Raw genomic sequence first — 20972 nt, 5'->3', positions numbered from 1 at the left:
CCTTCCAGTTTTAATGCGAAGCAGAGCTACTTTTACTTATTTCTACTATTTACCTAAGCCCCATACTACAGTGCCCAGTGCCTAAAAATTGATCCTCGACTCATTCTGTGTGTATCTAGGATTAAGGCTTTCTAACTTTGCTACAATAAAGCCATGCTTAAATTTCTAATATTATGTATGTTTTTAAAGCATATATTTAAATTTTCCAGACTCAAATCGTTAAAAACCCGTCTAAATTAGTCAAACAGCAACTATGTAAAAAATAAAGTTACTGCTTGACTGAAATCTAAACTAATTGAAATTTCTTACAAAACTCTACAAACAAACTAAAACGAATATCGTCTAACCGACTTTTAACTTGGTTCATAACAGAAGTTTCCAGCTGGTGGAGAGCTTTAAAAACACAACAATTCTCCTTCGGCGGCTTTCTTTTGCATTAAGAGTACTTACCTTTTTTGGGTTTATCACTAGCTACATCACTAAGCCGATCACTGAGTAAGTCTTGTGTTAAGGTCGTGTCCTGTTCATCGTCGAAATTGTCTTCTGGCGCTCCTATCGACAATTTATGGCACACTTCGAACGCTTGTCCAACAGTCCGGACAACTCGCATCGCTTGACTCTGAAATAAACAGACACCATGATATTTTTACGAAAAATCACACACAATTTTGAAAATTTTAATCCACATATATAATTTAAAAACTTTAATATATACAACTAACTATATTAGATGCATTTATTTTGGAAATAAAGAACTTCGCATTTATTCCACCTTATAATTGGGGAATTAAATTCGCCAAATGGGGCTCAAACTTGAAAGCCGCCTTCTTTTGTTCAGTCATTTGTCAACCGAAATCCTACCTCTAAATCGGAATCCTCAAAACTAGGTGTCCGCTGCACTCCATTAGTCACTACACTTAATCCTAATCCGGCAATACTTTGAATCCCTTTCCCCAACGTAAACGTCTTATCAATGTTCTCGTTAGGCGCAGTTTTTGCCCCGTTCGGCTTGGGATGTTTCAGAATCCGTTCACAAGACTTCAAAGTATTTTGAAAGTTTGTCTGAATTCGCCCCCGTGAATCTTCCTGCTTATTAGCTACGGCTTTGTTCTTTAAGGTTTCCCCAAAGGAGTGATTATTGAATTTCATTTTATTAGTCGAGTGTTCATTATGATGGCCGTTCTTTTGCTTTTCTGTGTGTCTTGAATTTTTTGTATCCACTTCTGGTTCCTTGAAGCTCAGCTTCTTTCTTGGACGCTCTAATGCTAGAGCTTCGGCGTCGCTTCGTCTATCAACACTCGGCCGGTCCACACAAACAGTTGCTGGCCTCAGTCTGCTTATTGGATAAAACACCTCATTTTCATTATCCAACTCGTTGTCAAACGATGAGATCTTTATTTCAGGATAAGATCCCACGGATGTTTGTTTTTGTAATAAACACTTGGTACCTGGTAATAGTAAACATTCCTAATTTTTTTATGTCTGTTTAAACTAATGTGTATTAACTATAAGTTATTTTGCAGTTATTTGTGAAGTGTCTTATTACGAAATGCAAGTTTTCTAATCTTGGCCAGATTAATGGCAATTCCTATATTTTTTGACAGAAAGTTTAAAATATTTTATTGCAAGATAAGTCCCTTAGTAAAACATGTTTTAGTATAACAAGTTTCATTATTTAGTCCTCTGATTAACTCCTATCCAGTTAGTAATTTTCCATTGGCTGTTTTGTAGAAGCACTTAAATCTTAAGAAACGCTAACGAATATTTCAAAAGCTAAAACTTTAACAGTAAATCATTTGAGCTGCCTTTTTTTACGTATTTCTGTATTCATCTCTTCAATAATTTGTATCGTCTATTAAGAAAGTGACAACATGTGGCATAATATTTCTCAAGATTTTAGAGACATTTTGTAAAAATGAACATTCTACATATAAAGTAACAATTAGACAAATATGGAACATAATACTTTTTAATTCAGGTATTTAATATTTTCTGTATCAGATTGAAACTTTTCGCAACACTTCGACTGCCTATCGCTTCATTCAATTATGCAAAATAATTTTCAGAAATAACTGCCAATAGCTTGCCGACAAACAGTTGCCAAATGACTACACAAAGTCTTCAATATTCAGAATTCTAAGTCCATTTTCAGCTAATTCTTACCAGGCTTCTGATACATTTCATCCCTAGTATCTTCGTCTCTATTCTGGGAATGTTTGAAAAAGTAATCCAACGTGCATTGGGTCATGCTCTTCGACAACGGTTTTTCCTGGTTCTCTTCGGCTTTTCTGTGCTTCAAGGCATCACTTAGGTTTAAAAGTTTGTGCTTCGCCCTTGATAATACATCGCTGTGTTTCTTTTTCAGCTCGGGATCTGCTAAATCTAGGCTGGAATGTCTTAACTTGGTCATGTTCAACTCATTTAGTTGCTTTTTGTTACTCATGTTGGTGGGGTAGCTAACATAATGTCTTTACTTTTATATGATTCATATTCTAGAAGGATTGTTTGTTTGATTTTATGAAAAGGTCCGTTTTTTATGCAATGTTTATTTTCGTTATAAAGGAGGTTTTTAAAAGGTTTGCACAAATTTAACCAATATATCTTTCGGCCAAAATAAGGTTTTTAAAATCAAGTCAATCGGTCGTAAACACTCTCAAAAAATGGAATAATGAAAGTACATTTTTGGGTTATTTTGCAAATATCCTTATTGAGTTCCGAGAAAAAAAGCTATTTTCCATTAAAAACGGTTTCGGAAAAAGCGGCGTTACACGACAATTATTTTTTGTCACCAAGAAATTTCTGGTTTGTTATTTTATAAGTAATGTACAGCTTGTCAAGTTGAACACCATTTTGATATAATAAACAAACATAAAACAAGTTCTTCACTCCGGATATGTCACTTTGGAAATTTAAAAAATCCCACTTGATTGATTATTGCACTTTCCCCCAGATTAATTGGTAATATCCGTCAGTAATGAGGTTAACATTATGGTTTGATAACTAGAAAAATAAATGTTATATGTTGTATGATGCCCATTGGGTTTCAATCGAAAAAATATTACAAAAAATATGAAATTTAACACGCTTGCAACGGAATTTTATTCGCTTGAAAATATGGTTTGTCGTTGTGTTTCATCAGTTCTTTATAGTTTTTCATTTATTACGAGGTAATCATAAACATTAAAACGCAATAAAATCTTGTAATTCTATTCATAGGAAAATGGAAATATGAGCAAGTGCATTTATCTGAATTGCTTCAACCAACTCTATGTAGGTTTCAAATGGAAATATATGCAAATAAAATTTCGGTAAAAGATTTATTCAAGAACATTCCGTCAGATTTGCTTAGGCTTGGCTTAAAATGTTGATCCTTGAATTTAAAATTAACATTTGCGCTAATTGTTTTTTGGCACTACTTTAGTCCATGGATGCAAACATTCTAGTAAAATAACGTTAAAGCAAACTTTCGGTTTGATTATTTCAGACAAAATTTCTGTGTAGTAAGTAAGTAACTTTTTACTTTGTTTTGGGTGAAAAGTCTTATCGACCGAGATCCTATAATGTAAGATTGTGACAGATAAAATCAACCAAAAAATTAATGCAGAACAAGTTTTCGTATAGAATTTATTCAGCGGTGAATGATGGTATACCTACTTCAGTCCATGGATGTATGTTTAAAGAACACGTGAATAAATTGATGACGTTTGAAACGTATGTACTGGCATTCGCCATATGGTCGATATTTACATTATTCGAAGTCCTCGGACTTAATTTTGCAAAGGTCACTTTGCCGTTGATTTTCCGGAATTAAGTGAATTTGAAACAATTGTACTTAAATATTCTTAACCGATCTTTCAGTTGCTTCGAGCGTAAATCAAGGCACATAAATTAATGATTGCTGTTATCATGATTAAAAATTTTAAAAATATTTTGAATTAAACGTTATTAGTGTCTAATTTAAAAGAGCTATTAGCTCACTATCAAAGCAATACCATTGGAAAATTATATGTTTTGCAACTTGGGTATTTGCACTGGTGATTTTAACGGATATACTAAAATAACTTCAAAGACTGCGATACAATCGAATGCAACTAATAGCAATTTATGTTTATGAGTTATCATTACCCAGCTTTACGACTACATAATAGAGTAATAATCGAAATGAACATGTTTATATAAGATAATTAATATTTTTCTTCAAACAAATCAAACAAACAAAAAATCGCCAATAAAACCTCAATTTGAAATTTACAATTTTTACTTAAAGTAGGTACGTTTGCAGTCTGTTTTCTTGCTTAATAGCTACTTTTTATTCTGTAGTAGTTCCCATATGTTTAATCGCATTTGAACCCACTCAAAGATATAAATATAGGATATAATTCTCCAAAAGTGCACACATAAATAACTATCGTACAAGTTCTGGAATTCCAAGTCTGGAATAAATCATTGTTTTGCCTCCGTTATATTGGCGCCAAAACTTTAATTACAGGTCAAATTCCTTGGCTATGAATAAAATAAAGGTAGCAAGCTTAAGTCGAGCCCAAAATAAACTTTTGTGCATGTTCTTTATCATTAAACTTAAATTTTTATTTGGGAATGAAGTTTTGAAGAGTTTGATGGTAATCTGGAATTTATACATGAGCAAAATGCAGTGCATGCATTATATATGAGTTCTGAGCTCGTTGCATACAAATATTTCCATGGCATAATGATTAATCAGCTAAAAAAATTAAAAATCTGCAGCTTAGTGAATCCGATTTCGCCCTAATTCCTGAGTATCAAAAAAACCTTTAAAAACTTCCTCTAACTGTGTTTTGCAAAATAACCAGCATAATAAACGGTTTCAGCTTCGAGCACTATTTAAATATTCGGACACATAAAAGCACACTAAGTTTCATCACACTTTTGAGAGAAACGGTTTGCCATTTATCAGTTTTGTCCACATTTTCAACTAAGTCACAAAACAACACAAATCGGTTTTACATGAAACGAGGAATTGGATTCAACGACTATAACGAGCACACTGATTAAGCCATCGAATCGTGAAACTGTTTGGAAACAAAAGTTGAAGCGGTCACTCGCGAAAATCGCACCTCCAGCACTGAATTTTCGAATTATTTATAGTATTTGACGTGTTTATGGCATTATTCCGAATGTTTCGTGGATTTTCGGGGGAACATTTTATGTCAAGATTCAACTTGCGTTGTTGGATTTATTGCTCGTCGTTAATCTTGCGTGGACCTGTGCAGGTTAATACCCTATTCATCTAGGGGTTTAGAGGTTTTCGTAAATTTATTTCCATTTTTAGTTTGACCAGCTTAAAGAAGTAGCATTAAAAAACCTACATCATAATTTTTTTTAAACAAATTGGGCAAGATGCCAAAATTTGTGGCACTTTCGCCATATCCTTTTGTTTTCATAATTTGTTCAGCAAAATGTAACCTTGCAGCTCGATTTCAATTGGCAACCTAAGCTAATAAACAAAAATATAGAACATATAAGCAGCACAATAAAAGAAAAAAAATTCAAATCTATAATCAAAATTAGTGCTTTGGGTTCTAATAAAAAAACAGTTGTTCCCACAAATATTTTTTCAAAAAACAAACAGTTTTTTAACCGATTTTCTCAATTAGACAAAAGTGTTGTTTTTTCGAAAAAACCATGTATTTCAGTAGAAACACAAGGCGTTTGAAGTGTTTATTGAATGTACCGAACAAACGAGTGATGAAATGAACTTTTTCTACACTGGAAATTCTTTGAAGAATAAATAAACGAAGTTGAGGTCGAGTTTCAGTAAGTGAATGGATTTCAATACGACTATTGCTGCTTTATACACTTAGGAAAATCATCTATAAAGAAATTTGAAGATTTTTGAGCTATTTCAGAACGCCCAACTCATCTTACTATTTATGTCAATTCAGTTGTAATCTGATATTATCAAGAGCCTTAGAGCAAACAAAAAATATGTAAAACCGCATTTAAAAAAAAGAAGAGATTTACACAAAAAACTCAAACAGCTTAATTTTTATTAGAGGATTCTTTACCTTGCAAAAATATTTTCTGTACGTGCTCTAATATAAAGCAAACAAAGCTTTAAAAGCTCGCCTTGGTTTGGCAATTTAAATTACTTTTTTTTCACGGCGTCTCGTCCAACAAAAACAAGTCCAGCTTGACAAATTTAGCCAGGTGATGAATGATCATACTTTTCACCTTTGAGACAATACGTTGTACTCGCTTGTAAAACACAACAAATTTCATATAAAACGGGTAATCACGCTAATGCAAAGTTGAGTTATTTAGTTTATAAATAATATGAAGGTTTAATTATCAAGTAAAATAAATAATGAAGACCGAAAGTTAAAAGCTGACATGAAAAAATCATGTTTTATGATGAAACAATGCAGTGTACGAGCGAAAAATCCATATTTTTAAAAGGATTCTGTTTATTATCATAGAATATTAAAAGCAGCTCTGCTTATTATTTGTTTTTTTTAAGTGGACAGGCGTTTAGGTAAAAATACTCAAAAATTATTTAAAAAAATGATCGACAAGTAGTTTATTTATGCGTTCGAAATATATAAATGTTCCATTAAAATTGCCTATACGAAATCAGCACATAACATCTGCTGCCTCTAAGGAAAATAAACCGGCCAATTTTTTCTTTAGAATTAAGAGGTTCAGGCTATAGAAAAATTATAGGTTATTTTAGTCGCACGTACCTACGTGGTAAACAATTGCCAGTGGATGTATCAAAGGCTTTCGATATTAAATATTTCAAAATTTACTTAACTGATTGAGTGCTAATTACTTATCGAAAATCGCAGCAGGGATTTTTAATTGATATTATGTGAAAATGTAACCTTTTTATAAGATTTTTTCTGTCATAACTAAGTTAAAAATTATTATTTTTTAATCACATCACCACACCACATTTTTATTCACAAGTTTACTCGCAGAGCAGATTGCTACAAAAATGTGTAAATATTCAGCTGTGTATCAATGTCTATCAAAAAGTATCAAAATGAGGTATACGGTTCAAGCGTGTATCTATCTAATATTTGACCAGTCGCTTTCGGCGATTAAGCCATCATCAGGGTTTCTGGAAACGAGGCTCAAATAGGTGCGAAAAACGTGTAAGTAACGGTATATGTTTAGGAGTGGCACAAACGATACATAAGACTGAGTTTAAATCATCGGTAATCCTAGGGGTCATAAAACTTTCAGCAAAGTTGAACATATAAAAATACTGTATTTTAATAAAACATATATGTTGGAGCTGAATTTATTTAACTTTAGTAAACTTATTGATTCACTATCTATTACAGTGCACGTAAAGTTGCAAAATTCGCAAATGAATTCAACATTATTAGAAAAGCCAGAAAATTAAGCAACCGTAAATACTCAAAATGTCCTCAATAGTTTTGCCCGGAAAGCAAATAGTAACACACTAATATAACTAACAAAACTACGCGAAGCTTTGTCTGGCATACGGGCACTAATTAATTTAGTGCTTAAAATTGAATTTCCAGAAATATTGTTTTGGACGAGACCCATATAATATTTTGTAATTTATTTCGACCGGCATTGTCCAGCTTTTAAATCGACAAAAGCACGTCTGTATTCAAAGGCAATAATTTAAAACATATCTCGATTGTATGGCAAAATTTAAATGTTTGGTCCATTAGTTTGTAATTTGACATTTTTGTATCAATGATCAATATTAAATTAAAACAATTTCAAATATTCGCATAGTAGAGGCGTAAACGAGTTAGAGCGACGCAATATATATGTCTTGAAAATTTGGGATATAAAAAGAATAAACTGATGAAAATTGGCAAAGTACAAGGTCAAATATGTGTACGAAGATCAGAGAATAGAAGAATATTGATGTTGAGTCTTAAAGTGCATATTTCATGCGTTCCTGACCTGCAAAGAAAGCCCGATAACCGTTAATATGATTTAATTAAATAATTCCAATTCGGTTCAATTGCCAATTTTAATTGACTAAATAGGACTTTACAAAACTTAAATGCTTCGAAAAAATAAAATGCTTCTCAGAATGTGCAAAGAAAGCCCAAATGTTATTAGCATCTTTTTTAACTTGTTGCGCTTAATTCAACGACTACTAATATAATATATATTAGTAGTCGTTGGCTTAATTGCTGATCAATATCAAGTTAATAAATATTCTTTTAGTGGCTTCAAATAGTGAAGGTTCGTTCAAGTCAGCAAATTATTAATAGGGAAAAATAATGAGGGCTTGCAATTTTATGCGCCGTTACTAATTGCTTCGTGCAAACTTCAGCTTCAGAAATAATCAAACTTTAATAAGGAATTTGAGGACCCATCATCTGTCAACGATAAACTTCCGTTATGATTTTATGGGTTGTAACCAATATTATTCATTAAAAATTGGTTGTTATCTCTCTTAATAAGTAGCAACACTTTAACAACCGTTTAAAATGCCCGTAAACATTAATTACCCACTTAGGGTAGGCAGACGACATTATTTAAATTTGGGATTTGTTGTTCTACATTTGCATTAAGTTTCAGTGAAACATGCAACCGCACAGAAGATTAAATTAACTGTGTATAAGTATAGTGAGTGGAAATGAGTAAAGTATTGCATTTATGTATATTTTCGGGGACCACACACGATATTGATATTTTTCAAATTATCACTAATACTCTTGTTACTTGTCTGTTGGCATTTATAATGTCTCGAAAAGCCTGTGCAAGCTTTTGGCAAGCAGTCATTTTCAATAATCAATTGATATTAGATACAAATAGCCTGCTAAATCTCCTGAGTTTCGAAAAGTTTTATAGATGTCAAAAAATGTTAATACTTTCTAGATTACGTTAAAACTAGCAGCGGAAACAACAGCTACTTGAGAGCAAGATAATCAAAAGTAAATCTATCATAATGATTTAGCATTTCCTAGTATTCAAAAAATAGTTGGCAAAGTCATGGGCTTATTTAGTAGGGAAGAATTCCGAAAATTAATGACCGTTTGCACGTAAAAGCGGTAAATCAATAGATACATGTTTTTCCTTTTTTATAGCAGGAAAGTTAACCAAATATTTTGACAAGCAGATCTGTATAGGTACACTGCAATATATCCATTTAATTAGGCTGTAAAATTGATGAGTTCGCACCTGGCAAGTGAAAAAATATGCAGAAACCTAATATGTAATAAGTCAGCCGGTTTAAAGTGTTTACTTTCACCCGGTTAAAATTAATCTAATGAGCACAATGTAAAAATATGTAAAGCACTTGAGGTTTTTCGCAAAAAGTTGTCTAATTTTATGTAGATTTTTCCCGGAACTATATTTAAATTCGGATTTTGGGGAACTAGAACTGGCAAATTGAATCCATTATGTTGTTCAGGTGTTTAACGTTCATTTAAATTATAAGTAAAAAGTAAGCCAAATCCTTGATGGTACTACTTACGAAACGTAAACATTGCATTTCAAATATTTAAAGAGCTAGAACGGTATTTTAAAATCGCCTGTATAAAATACGGAGCAAGGAATAGTCGAAAAGGTGTTATTCCCACATGAAAAGTTGGTTTCTGAAACTACTTCCTTGAAACGTCTTTAAGTTTACGATAGAACAAATTAAGCTGACTGATCTGCACAAATCAACTGAGTTAATTCCGTTGCATAGTGGATATACTTGTAATTAATGCACTAAATATATACACCATTAATAAAATTATCATTAGTAAAAATAGGTTGCTCTTGCAGATACAACGGTGACTTGATTACCAACGGTTTTAACATGTAATTATGTAATTTACAGCAGCACAACACTGTACTTGGATGAAATGTTTGAAACATTTAAAAAGTGACAAACTTGTGTCTCCAAAATCGTGGAGAAAGGGCAACGTTACCGAGTTTTCGTTTGCTTATTTGTTTTAGACATTCAATTATTATCAAAAGAAGAATGATGCCGGTAGATTTTTATTGGTTTCACGTCTAAACCGCCAACGACATGCAAGTATAAAGACATTTACCACTTAAGAAACTTAAAACATGCTCTACACCATCGAGGCAGTATGACGCAGGAAAACTCGATAATTTAAAGAAAACCTTTACATTTTGCACAGATACAAATTGAAAAATAGGGAAGATTCTCTAAATATTGTGTGGTCTAACTAAAGTTTCCCCTCCGGCTATTCAGTGTAACAATAAGAAATCTCGAATTGTCGGGAAAATGTTAGTAAGTATTCCACGCTTTGTTGATACGGACTGGAAGCGAATCAGCTTCCTGTATAATATGTAAAATATAAAACAGGAAATACAAAACGTAATATAGAATCTTACACCTAGTCGTGTATAAGCGTTTAAACAGCAAAATTCCTTTCAAAAGATTAACTAAAAAAGGGAGTTAGGTAACTATTAAATATGGTAACTATTAAATATAAAACACTTGCCGAAAATTTCACTTTGAGTTAAATATAATTGTTTAAAAGGAAAATGTGTCAAGTTTGAGAATCATGAAAAAATATTTTTTATAAAATTTACGTAACTTACGTGTATTGTGTATTGTTCTATGTTTGACAAAAATCAGCCGCGACAATATAAATCTTAGTTCCCATGCTTCAAAGGCGCTCGGATAAATTCACAATGCACATACATAAAATTATTTTAAAATACAAAATCTTGTTCCTGGTTCCTGTTTAACTACAATTTCGGTGTACTTTTTTTATATGAAGATTTTACACCAATGTTGATTTACAAAGCCATCTGGATAGTTCCCATTTCGATATTCGGAAAACGAATTCAGCGGTTGTTTACTTTGATTTTTGTCGTGCCAATGTGAATATCTCTCGACTGAGTCGTTTAATAAAGCTTCATTTCTACTTTGATGCGAATTATTAATAACATCAATTAGCTGAGTATAAAAACGATCACTCAAATAATACGTGCTGTTCACTATAGCGCAGGAAAACCGGCAATTCAATAATTATATGTTTTTTCGATTAGAAACTAGAGCCATTCGACTGAATAAAGGAAGTCGACTGGAAATTTTAGCGATTGTTGCCCGGTGGATTAAACGAGAGTTTGTACGTAGCCCCTAATGGAATTTTCAATTCTAAAAAAGTGCAATTTGGTTAAATAGAGAATCGAACGTCGATTTTCCATTTACGAATTCAACTAATATCAGGTATTAACACAAAATAAGCCAAAAGGATAATATACAATATTTGTACTGCCACATAGTAACACGCTTACCTTTTTATGAGCTTTAAATACCGCACACTTGAACACATTGGAAGCACCATCTCTGGCAATATAACTAAATATTTTAAGGTCCTGGGAGTCGTGCGAAACGTAGAATATCCGATAGATCGGATGGTGGAGAAGCATGGATTTGTCATCCGTCCAATGTTTCCTCTGCAAACACAAAATCAAGGAAAATTTTAAAAGGCTGATCTGTATTTAAAAAAATCTAGAAATCTAGTATTTCATTAATGACGGAGAAATTCAAAACATGGAACTTTCTATATAGACACAATGTCTGAAACAGTTAATACACCTTGAGAGAAAATAGGTTTCAAACTCAAAATCACCTAGGTCAAAGTATCGAGTTCCGTGAAAAAATAATTGCAAATAGACTAAAAGTTTACCTTGCACATGGCTTGCTGTCAAATCTAAAAACTTTTAGAAAATTATTTGATAATATCTCCAGTTAATGAGGTGATCTGCTGTAAATACCACTTTTCTTTTCCAAAAACAAATAATGATCTGTTTAGGAATTTCTACGCCAGATCCGTCAATACGCGATTTATTTTAATTGTAAGCTTACATGTTTTGATTTAAATGATTATTACTTATACATTATCGTTTTTGCCAGATTAATTATAATATCACCATCATGATCATCATCATCATCATCACGTTAAAGGCAAAATAAGCCAATATTTACATAGATATACTTCGAATCATCGGAAGTCGATGCGGCGTCAATTTTATGACTAAGTGGTTTCAAATTATGTCACACATGGTCAGAAATTCAAATATAAAAAAGCTTACCTTCTTCTTTTTCCTAAGTGTGACTTTCACGCCCTCAATTGATACTTCAACGGTCACCTTTTTCTTTTTGATGCCTTTGGCTTTAAACTCGTACTGAAAAAAAACATTTAAAAATTAGCGATACAGTTAGAAGAATTACTGTTTAAGGACAGAATAGAAAGTTTGCAAGAAACTTCTTAAACATTGAGCTTTTATGCAAGAAAATACACAGTATAATGCATCAAAGCAGTGTTTTTAACACAGTAGCCGTTAAAGAGTTAAATCAACAGTGCCACGCAATTAGTATTGCAATGCGAGAATTAGTACTTTACAAACAACAAAATTGAGATTAGCCATTGAAAATGCATCTGTTTACCAACCAAAAGTAGAGGCGTAAGCACACAATAAGACAATGCTGCAACATATTTAATGTCAAATCGATGAAAAATGTTTAATGTGAAAGGTGATAGAAATGAGTTCTTAATTAGCATTAGAGAAATAATAATAATTGCTTATAAGCTTTTCAAATTCATGGCTTTTTCCTTACCCGTATTCGACGCATGGCAGCAACAATTTCCACTCTACTGGTCGGTCTTGGCACATCCAACATACCAATAAACTGAAAGTAAACAAATAGAACCATTAGAGTAGAACCTGGGTATTCTGCATATCATTTAATGTTAAATTATCCTACATATTTCATTTTCAAGGAGACGTTGACATACATTTTTAGTATCATATCTGACAATGCTTGCCGCAAATAGTAAGGAAACGTCGGATATAAAGATGATGTGTGCTCCGGAAAACATCCAGACTAAAATGTTCCAATTATTCAAACCAAAATATCGCGTGCTGCAAAATTCTACTAACTGTTGCCTTAACACTAGCGTGCGTCTTTCAAAGCATATTCTATGCAAGCTTTTGAAGAATATTTTAATGAGAAATTTAAAGTTTACTCCAGAAATACCTGTTTCCACTCTTAACCATAATTGGTATAAATTACGTCTTATTCCCTTCCCATGCTTCCAATGTTAATTTAAAGTTTCACAAAGACAATATCATGATCCAGAGCTTTATTCGAATGTAGAATGGCAAATTGCAAATCCCATCCGCTAACACATCCGAATATTATTCCACCCTTAATGGATCTTTTTCAAAGGTTAGTGGGATAGAAAATAGGGTCGTGCGTTTAAAGGGACCCTAAACAACTGTGGAATTTTAAGTGGTTTTTCTAGGCGTCTGCTTTTGTTTACTTTTGTCGTGCGTAACTTAATTTGCCAAAAGCCCGGCAGAAAAAAAATTAGGATTTGCTCGTGCACGAATTTTGTGACGTTTTTACGGTTTTTATTATTTTGATATTCACTGTTTACGCATCTATCGGCAACTGATGAAATGTTTGCTCTAAAAAACGTTACTTTTTAAAGCTCTAAAACGGAGCTTGAGTACACACTTACAAATGCGGGTTCAGTATTGATTCTTGATTGTTGATTCTTTACATAATTTTAGGTCAATTATTAAATAAATAAATAGTGAATAAATTGTTTGCAAATATATATTTTCTAAACTAGTTGATTTGCGGGCAAACTGCTTTGACTTTAAGCCAATATTTTCGCAGGTCTGAATACAAACAGGGTAGTTTTCGTGAAACCGGGGTGTACGTGCACATTGTAAAATATTAAACCGAAGTTTAATAACAAACATCAAACTGCTGTTTACTATGTCGCTTATAATTTATAATGTAAATTGAGAAGTTTTGAAAATAGCAAACATTTAATTGGTAAATATTGCCGCCGTATACGCCACAGAATCGGCTGCCGGAAGCGACTTCTTCACTCTATTTAATTTGGCAAAAAGGGTGATTTTGTCACGATGTTGAATTAGTAAAATCATTGAATTATTTAATTAAACTAGTCATATTTTTCTTTTGCATTTTCCTAAATAAAAATTATTGAATTTAAATAGCTAAACGCAAAAGACTTGTGTTTTTGCAAACAAGCTTAAATGTTTTTCTAATGTTCCGTTCCCCAGTTGCAATTCTATTGATATTTCTAATCTTCAATGCTGAAAACAATCTACAGGTAACACAATATATTTAGTGCTTAATTTGGATTTAAAATAAATGCACATTAACAAATCGTAACATAATCTATCCGTTTAATAAAATGTTTAAAGTTTATTAAAAGAAAACATATTTATTATAATTATAATTATTTATTCAGATTTGTTGTTGATATTTCCAGAATCAAAATAATGAGCAGTAAAGGGCTTTGATGAATGAGTACACTCGGCACTTGCAGAAAAGGCACAGTTTTACATCAAGTTTTTTATTAGAGTGAGTCAAAAACTGACATTTTTCCGAAAATTCGTTTTTCGACACCCTCGACGTCGCCTCGTGTGTCAAACGCCGTCGTCGTTCGAAAAACAACACTTTTTCGTATCTTGTATCGAAAACGACTATTTTCGTATTCGTTTATTTCTATTACAACAAAAAAATATTCTTTCCAACAACCATTACAAGCAAATATATTTAATATTTGAATGGTTAATGTATGTGGAAATGCCGCACGAAAATAATTCTTGTCGGATAGAAAACTTTGGAAAAGTTGAGACTTTTCCAAAGGACGTATTTTAAAAAACATGCTTTTAATAGACACTAATAAAAAGCCATTCGTCAACGTTTTCCATAACCCCATGTCAACATTTACGCAAGATGTACCGCTAACTATCTCATTTTTCAATAGTCAAAATATTTATAAACTTCAAAAACTTACAGTTGTTTATATTATTACAAATATTATTTTTACGTTGATGGAAACAACATTTCAGTGTGGACCTGCTTAATATGATTTACTGCAAAACTTTTCAACTTCAGTTAATGTTAATGGTTAAACTTAACTATGATTAGCCGGTAAGCGTCGAGAAGGCTCGCATATAAATTGGATTTTCAAGCTGAAGTATATTGTAATTGAGGTATCTATAGTCGGCTATTCTTGGTTTGTGGGTTGGAAAGTTATGTTCTTTTGTTCAGATACTTTTTTATAGATTTGGTCTTTAAAATATAAATTAAATTAAGGCCGTCTATTAGTAAAATTTGATTTTAGTAATATACTCAAAATTGATGAAAACGCTTAAATAAATTACAAAACCCGATAACATTAGATTTTAATTAGATAAACTACATAAAACTACAATTAAAAATGATTTATACCTACTATGTAATAACAGAATTTTTTTTCAATTTGGGGATTGGAGAAAATCCGAATACAATTAATTCGTCTTCTTGCCAATGCCAATGCAAAAAATTTGACGACTTTTCCAAAAAGACACCAACCTTACTTTCATTACAGTTAACAATTACAATTATTACAATGTGGACCACACATCCCCACACTAGTGCCGTCTGCTTTAATAATTTATGGGAAACTTCTTGAAAATCCTCGACATTTTTTGAAAGTCCTTCCATATGCCGTAGTCTAGTCCCGCAAATGTCTTCTTTTTATTTGAAGTGAGTTTAATGGTTTACACTTCTAACATTATGTAAAAGATAGTTTTGCCTTTTTTACGATGTTAATAACGATCTTCCACATGTCTATTTGTATGAATTATTCTTTTACAGTATATTATTTCAGCCAGATGTTTCTTGTATTTAAACATTTTAAAATGTTTAGAAATGTATTTATATTTTTTCATTCCTATATACTGTACAAATTTTGACACGATTATTATTAGAAAATAGCAAATAGTGCCAACAACACTGAGCCATACAAGTCAGAATAATGCCGTTAGGCTGATTTTAAAGCGTGTTTCTGAGCTTTTAGGACAAGATAGTAGTTTTAAAATATGGCCATTTATTATCAATTTTATAAAGCCTGACTACTACCATACATTGTGTAGCCCAAAGCGTGAAAACCGAGCAGTAGAACACGGCATACCATTTATTTATTGCGGCACCAAGTATCCGAAACAAAGCGTTATTCTGACTGATTATCAGGAATTTGAAACTTGGGTGGTGTTCCTTCGCCGGTCTTACGAATTCAGCGAAACTGGATTCCGTGCACTTTCCTGCAGGATTTGTGAAAAGTGCATTTGCATGAGTAGGCCCGAGAACGGTAAATGGCAAATTTACGGAAATGAGTAATGTTACTGCATTTCAACATGCATGGTATTAAGCTGGTGCCTACGAGTGAATGATCCTGCTCCATAATGTAGGCAGTTGCACTATTGTGTTTTACAGTTCAATGATCGACTATCAGATAGATGTAATCATTATTTATAGGTTTGCATCACAAAACATGATTCGAGCCTTTAATTCATACACACACAGGACGTTTTCAGTCACTGGCTTTATGACAAAAGAGGAAATCAGCGAGACTTTAAAATGTCAATGGGTTTAGAACTGATGTAATCGCACTATTAAGCATATGATGAACACCCTCGAAGAAGAATGGTAATGTTTCCGGGTGCCGTGTCGCTTTGGTCATTTTTCATCAAGTTTATATGCTTTTTATTATTCTATAATTTTTACCACAAATGCTACTTTGTAAAATTAGAACACGTAAAAATGGGAAACTCAAGAAAACAATGAAGAAATCAAAGGAGTAGAAACAAGTTATAAGGCAAAAAAGGAGCAGATACACACTGTTTGCATCTCAAAAATGTCTACAGTGACAAAAATAACATAATATGGATTCATTAATTGCCTTCGGTCCCAAGATATCAAAGTGACTGAAGATTAAAATACCAAAACATTTCATATTATGAATATTGGGGCCAATTAAAATGACATTTTTTCTGCTTATGTACGTAACTTACAACCACAACAAAATGTTGAAAGATAAAAACGTTGTATGTACTATTGCTGTATTTCCTAAATATATGTATAGGAAATATTATTCTACTGTAGATCTAAAATAGACGCGTCTGTTGTGGAGCCTAAAAAAATTGTAATTGAACCACACCTACCTAAGAAATAAGCATTTACTTTAGTCTCAATACTGAATGTTTTCCGCCGTTGCAATTTTCAACATATCGCTTATTTTGCTTTTGCTAAAATGAAATATTTAGGGTGTGTAAACGTGCAATGTTTTCGCAACAATATTGCTGCATTTACACACCCCTAAAGATGGTTTAAATTACTCCGAGTCATTAAGTTAAGAAAGCAACTTTGTTTACTATCTGTTCCTTAATCGATACAGAAGACATGTTGCTTTTCCGGCACAGATAACTGAATTAAAAATACAGAAACGTGGTTTTAAGAAGACGAGTAAGTTCGTCGTAGTGAATTTGATGAAAGTTGGTCAATTTGGTTTAAAGAAAAATGATTAACATTATTACCAAGTAAACAAACTAACATCAAAAGCATAATCAGTGCATTGGTTTTATTTCAACAGTTTTAGCGTGTATAAACATAGCAAATTTAGTTTTTGAGATTCGAAATTGAAGCATGATTGACTTTTCTCATGTTTGGTGCTATTCATAAAGTATCAAGGCAAACCCAGCAATTTAAAAATATATAACAGAGAATACCAATAAGCGCATATAAAAATTTTAATGAAGCAGACAATTACTGAGCTTTTTCACAGAAATAGTAATATTCATTTGTTTTATGCGTATACATATTATTTTATCCAAGTTGAAAACAACGCATGCATAATGATATAATTATTCAATTAAAAAGTGTATTAAACAAGAGATTTTTAGGCGCATTTAATATAAAACTTTCTTGTTCAGACAAAACAACAATCAGTTAGGTCCTAATGTACGGTAAATATATCTTTGAAATAAATCGTTGATATGATTTAGCACTCTCAACCTGTTCAAGAAAACATCACTGATTTAATGAAAATCACCGAGCCAAAGCCAAATTGCCAAACTTTTGAGCAGAGAGATATGCCGCAGATATTAAAAAGTTTGCTGAACATTATTTAACACCATCGGTGTCTTCGGTGAAGTAATTATGGAAGTTTTAAACTCCGAATTTAAAAATATCGTCAAAATTGATTGGAATAATATATTTCGGGAAAATCTGATTGTTCAAGTTGTTGTTCAATGATTCGGTCTTCCCAACAGAAATCTTAAAATGATTAAAACTTTTATAATTGGTTGATATTTTCAGATAAAATATTTTTTTTTGTGAAATATCGCTGAATATGGAGTTTTGGGTTTCGCTACTACAATTATCCCATATGTAAGTGCTTGGAAACGTTAAATATTATTGAAAATATATCAGTTTGAAACTCAGATGTATAGTTTTAATTAATTAGCATCTCATCAAAAAAAGTCAAAAGTCATCATGCAGAGGCATCACCAGAATCATTGCAAAGACCTTTAAGCCTTGCTCTGAATCGTCTGACCAATAGGCCAGAATGCCAGAATGCCAGAATTACGACGAAATTTTTCAAATATGGATCTAACGTGACGTAACTTAGATAACTATTGGATCGCTCGGGAATGGTTTAACGATTAAAAATATCGAGGTGCGCCAGCTTGAAAAGGTGTGCGTTTTGCATAAACAACAAAAAAGTTTAAAAAAATGCGAAAATCGTGTTTTTCTCCGGAAACAATCGCATATAACTCGGTAAGCATGCATTTTGAAGAAAAAAAAATACTTATAAATTTGTTCGCTATGAAAGTTTCTATAAGATAGAGTTGGTCCAAACTCCACAGATTTGAAATATTCGCTTTAAAAAGCTCAAAAGTACCAAAAAATAGGGTGAAAAACAAGTCGATTACGAATAGGCTGAAGAACTTGGTTACCGGCGATTCTGACTAGCGAAAAGAGACAACAGCAAAACTACTATTAATTTACAATATAATATAATTAGTATACATTTTGCTTCGTCCGGTTTTGTTCAATTTAAATGGAACCTTATATCACAACCGCTCTAAAACAGCAAGCATTTTGACTATAAGCCCGTTTTCTTTTGGTTCCTATCAAATCCTCATTTCAGCCCATAACTTTTTTTGCTTTAAACGACTTCAATAATATAACAATATAATAATAATAAATATTCAAATCAAATAGTTTGCAATTTTCCAAGCATTCGACTTTCACGTAAGCAGCAAAAGTTTCCTATTCAATCCAAAAATGCCAGTGAAATTGTATTGGTGTGACAACACATTAACAGTTTTAACCGAACTGCTTTCTATAATTAAGGCTATGGAAAATTAATTAAAATATAATGCCATGTTATATATCAGTAGACCACTTCTACAGAAAACTAATTATCGCAAATATTTCAAAAGTTTACGACATATTTCGTTGTATAACAAAATTGGCAACGAGTTTGGTGTTTTGTCAGTGTCTTTTCGTCAGGTAAGTGAAGGTAAACACGAGCTTCATCTGTCAGTGTCCAATTTTACATTCATATTCAACACAAGACATTTATTCCAATTTGTATTCCTTCTTATCAGGAGACAACATATGCGAAGCAATTCTTAGAAGATTAAGTAAAAAGCTTCGTGAAAATATGCACTACTTTTAGAGCGAACGAAACTGAAAACGCTTACATTTTTGTTTCTAAAAAGGATTTATCTTTCGAAATTAATGAAGGGAACTGTAGACTGCATAAATATTATATAATTAGCCGTAGAAATTGCACATTTGCAGGAAGTTTGTGTTGAACAAAATATACCCATGTACTTGTTTTGCTATACTAAAGCACGGTCTGGTAATCGGTGTTTAATCATGGAGACCTCATTAAGATTTTTTTACGATCAAGTTATGTAGCTTCAAAATTATATACCACTCAGTTCATATCGCAAGATATTAATGCAAATAATGTGAAATGAGTAAAAAAAGTACCTACATTCCTTCAGCTTTATTGAAAACAGAAATGAAAATGTTTACTGTAAATTGAAAACTGGATATTTAGCGTCGGCAGTTTGGTCTTTTTATTGAGGAATTCAAAGTTTATTTATTTACTTTAATAACATATTTGAAAGCGCCACAAAGTGTTTGAAGATTGAATCGAGAATATTATCACAGATTGATCGTCGCTTTTAAGAAAGTTTCCGAAGTTTTTCTAATATCTGGATTGATGACAATTTTTTAAACAGAGTTAAGTAATATAAGCACACACAAAAAGTTGCAACAACAATCTTCACTTAACAACTGTAAACATCAACACTAAGAATAGTTGGAAATCTAGAAAAGACAATTGTTCTTTTCACTCTATATGATGCGATTTGATCTATATACTGGGTGATTTAAAATTGGCGTCATTCCTCTGGAGGTGTTGTCTGGCGCTGTTATAGTACAGTATGTATGTATAGTTAGAGTACAGAAAAAATAGTAAAAGAAATTAATTGTTATTAAAAACTGAGAAATTTGCAAAAAACCATATCAGAAATACGGCAGCAATGTTTTTCAAAGTAATCTGCCTAATTAACATTGCGCAAATACATGTTGCTTCGTAATATTTAAAACTCCGGTAACCATGGAATTATACAGAGTGACAATAATATAGAGAAGGATAAACGGTAAATTCAATAAGATTTGTTGACTGCGGAACGTAGTTTCCAAATGTCAACCTGTTCTCATAACCTCGAATATTTGTGTTTATAAATAAAATAAAACAAGCTCGTGCCTGTGTAATCTCCTTATTATCCACTGTTATCAAGCAGCTTGTCGTATCCAGTTAATTAACTCCTGCTCCATTTGTATCTCCTTGTGCTGTGTGTATAGTACAAACGTGGTAGGAATGTAGCCCTTCCTCGGTATGTATTTGGTGCTTGGGAAAGTGTCAGTTATTGTGCTCTGAGTGCCCCTGGAAGGCCCTGATTCCATTATGTCCAATACTTCTTCCTCTGTACCTGGAACCCGAACATCTATTGCCGTCCACTATCTTCCTGGAACCACTCTTCTCGCCCTTTGTTGGCGTGAGTTCTTTCAGTTTCTGCCATGTTACGGTAGCATTTCCCCTGAACTAATCGCATATCAGCAAATTCGTGAC

General features: G+C 32.4%; 1 protein-coding gene across 4 annotated transcripts; it reads right to left on the bottom strand.

Annotated features, from left to right (window-relative positions):
* Nucleotides 1-428: 428 nt before the first annotated feature.
* On the bottom strand, nt 429-12676 carry LOC125503727 (carboxyl-terminal PDZ ligand of neuronal nitric oxide synthase protein-like). 4 transcript variants are annotated; one of them, XM_048664471.1, is made up of 4 exons: nt 12566-12676; nt 12040-12132; nt 11239-11400; nt 429-619 (listed from the first exon to the last, which is right to left on the bottom strand). In XM_048664471.1, the coding sequence occupies exons 1-4, from the start codon at nt 12659-12661 to the stop codon at nt 437-439; spliced, it is 534 nt and encodes a 177-aa protein (XP_048520428.1). In that variant the 5' UTR covers nt 12662-12676; the 3' UTR covers nt 429-436. The 4 variants fall into 4 exon arrangements, with proteins under 4 accessions (XP_048520428.1, XP_048520427.1, XP_048520426.1 ...); XM_048664470.1 differs by lacking the exons at nt 11239-11400; nt 12040-12132; nt 12566-12676 and adding exons at nt 862-1448; nt 2164-2492; nt 4809-5198; XM_048664469.1 differs by lacking the exons at nt 11239-11400; nt 12040-12132; nt 12566-12676 and adding exons at nt 862-1448; nt 2164-2492; nt 4789-5197.
* Nucleotides 12677-20972: the final 8296 nt, after the last annotated feature.

The sequence above is a fragment of the Dendroctonus ponderosae genome, unplaced genomic scaffold, assembly GCF_020466585.1.
Source record: "Dendroctonus ponderosae isolate FM_Combo_2020 unplaced genomic scaffold, Dpon_F_20191213v2 Dpon_F_20191213_275, whole genome shotgun sequence".
Taxonomy (NCBI): domain Eukaryota; kingdom Metazoa; phylum Arthropoda; class Insecta; order Coleoptera; family Curculionidae; genus Dendroctonus; species Dendroctonus ponderosae.
This window is presented reverse-complemented; position numbering and strand designations above follow the sequence as displayed.

What these genes read in the sequence shown, in the direction of transcription:
- LOC125503727 (XM_048664470.1), bottom strand. Translation starts at nt 2,443, where the DNA reads ATGAGTAACAAAAAGCAACTAAATGAGTTGAACATGACCAAGTTAAGA. An exon ending in TGAAATGTATCAGAAGCCTG is followed by an intron (nt 1,449 to 2,163) that starts GTAAGAATTAGC and finishes TACTATTACCAG; the next exon opens with GTACCAAGTGTTTATTACAA. An exon ending in TTGAGGATTCCGATTTAGAG is followed by an intron (nt 620 to 861) that starts GTAGGATTTCGG and finishes TGTTTATTTCAG; the next exon opens with AGTCAAGCGATGCGAGTTGT.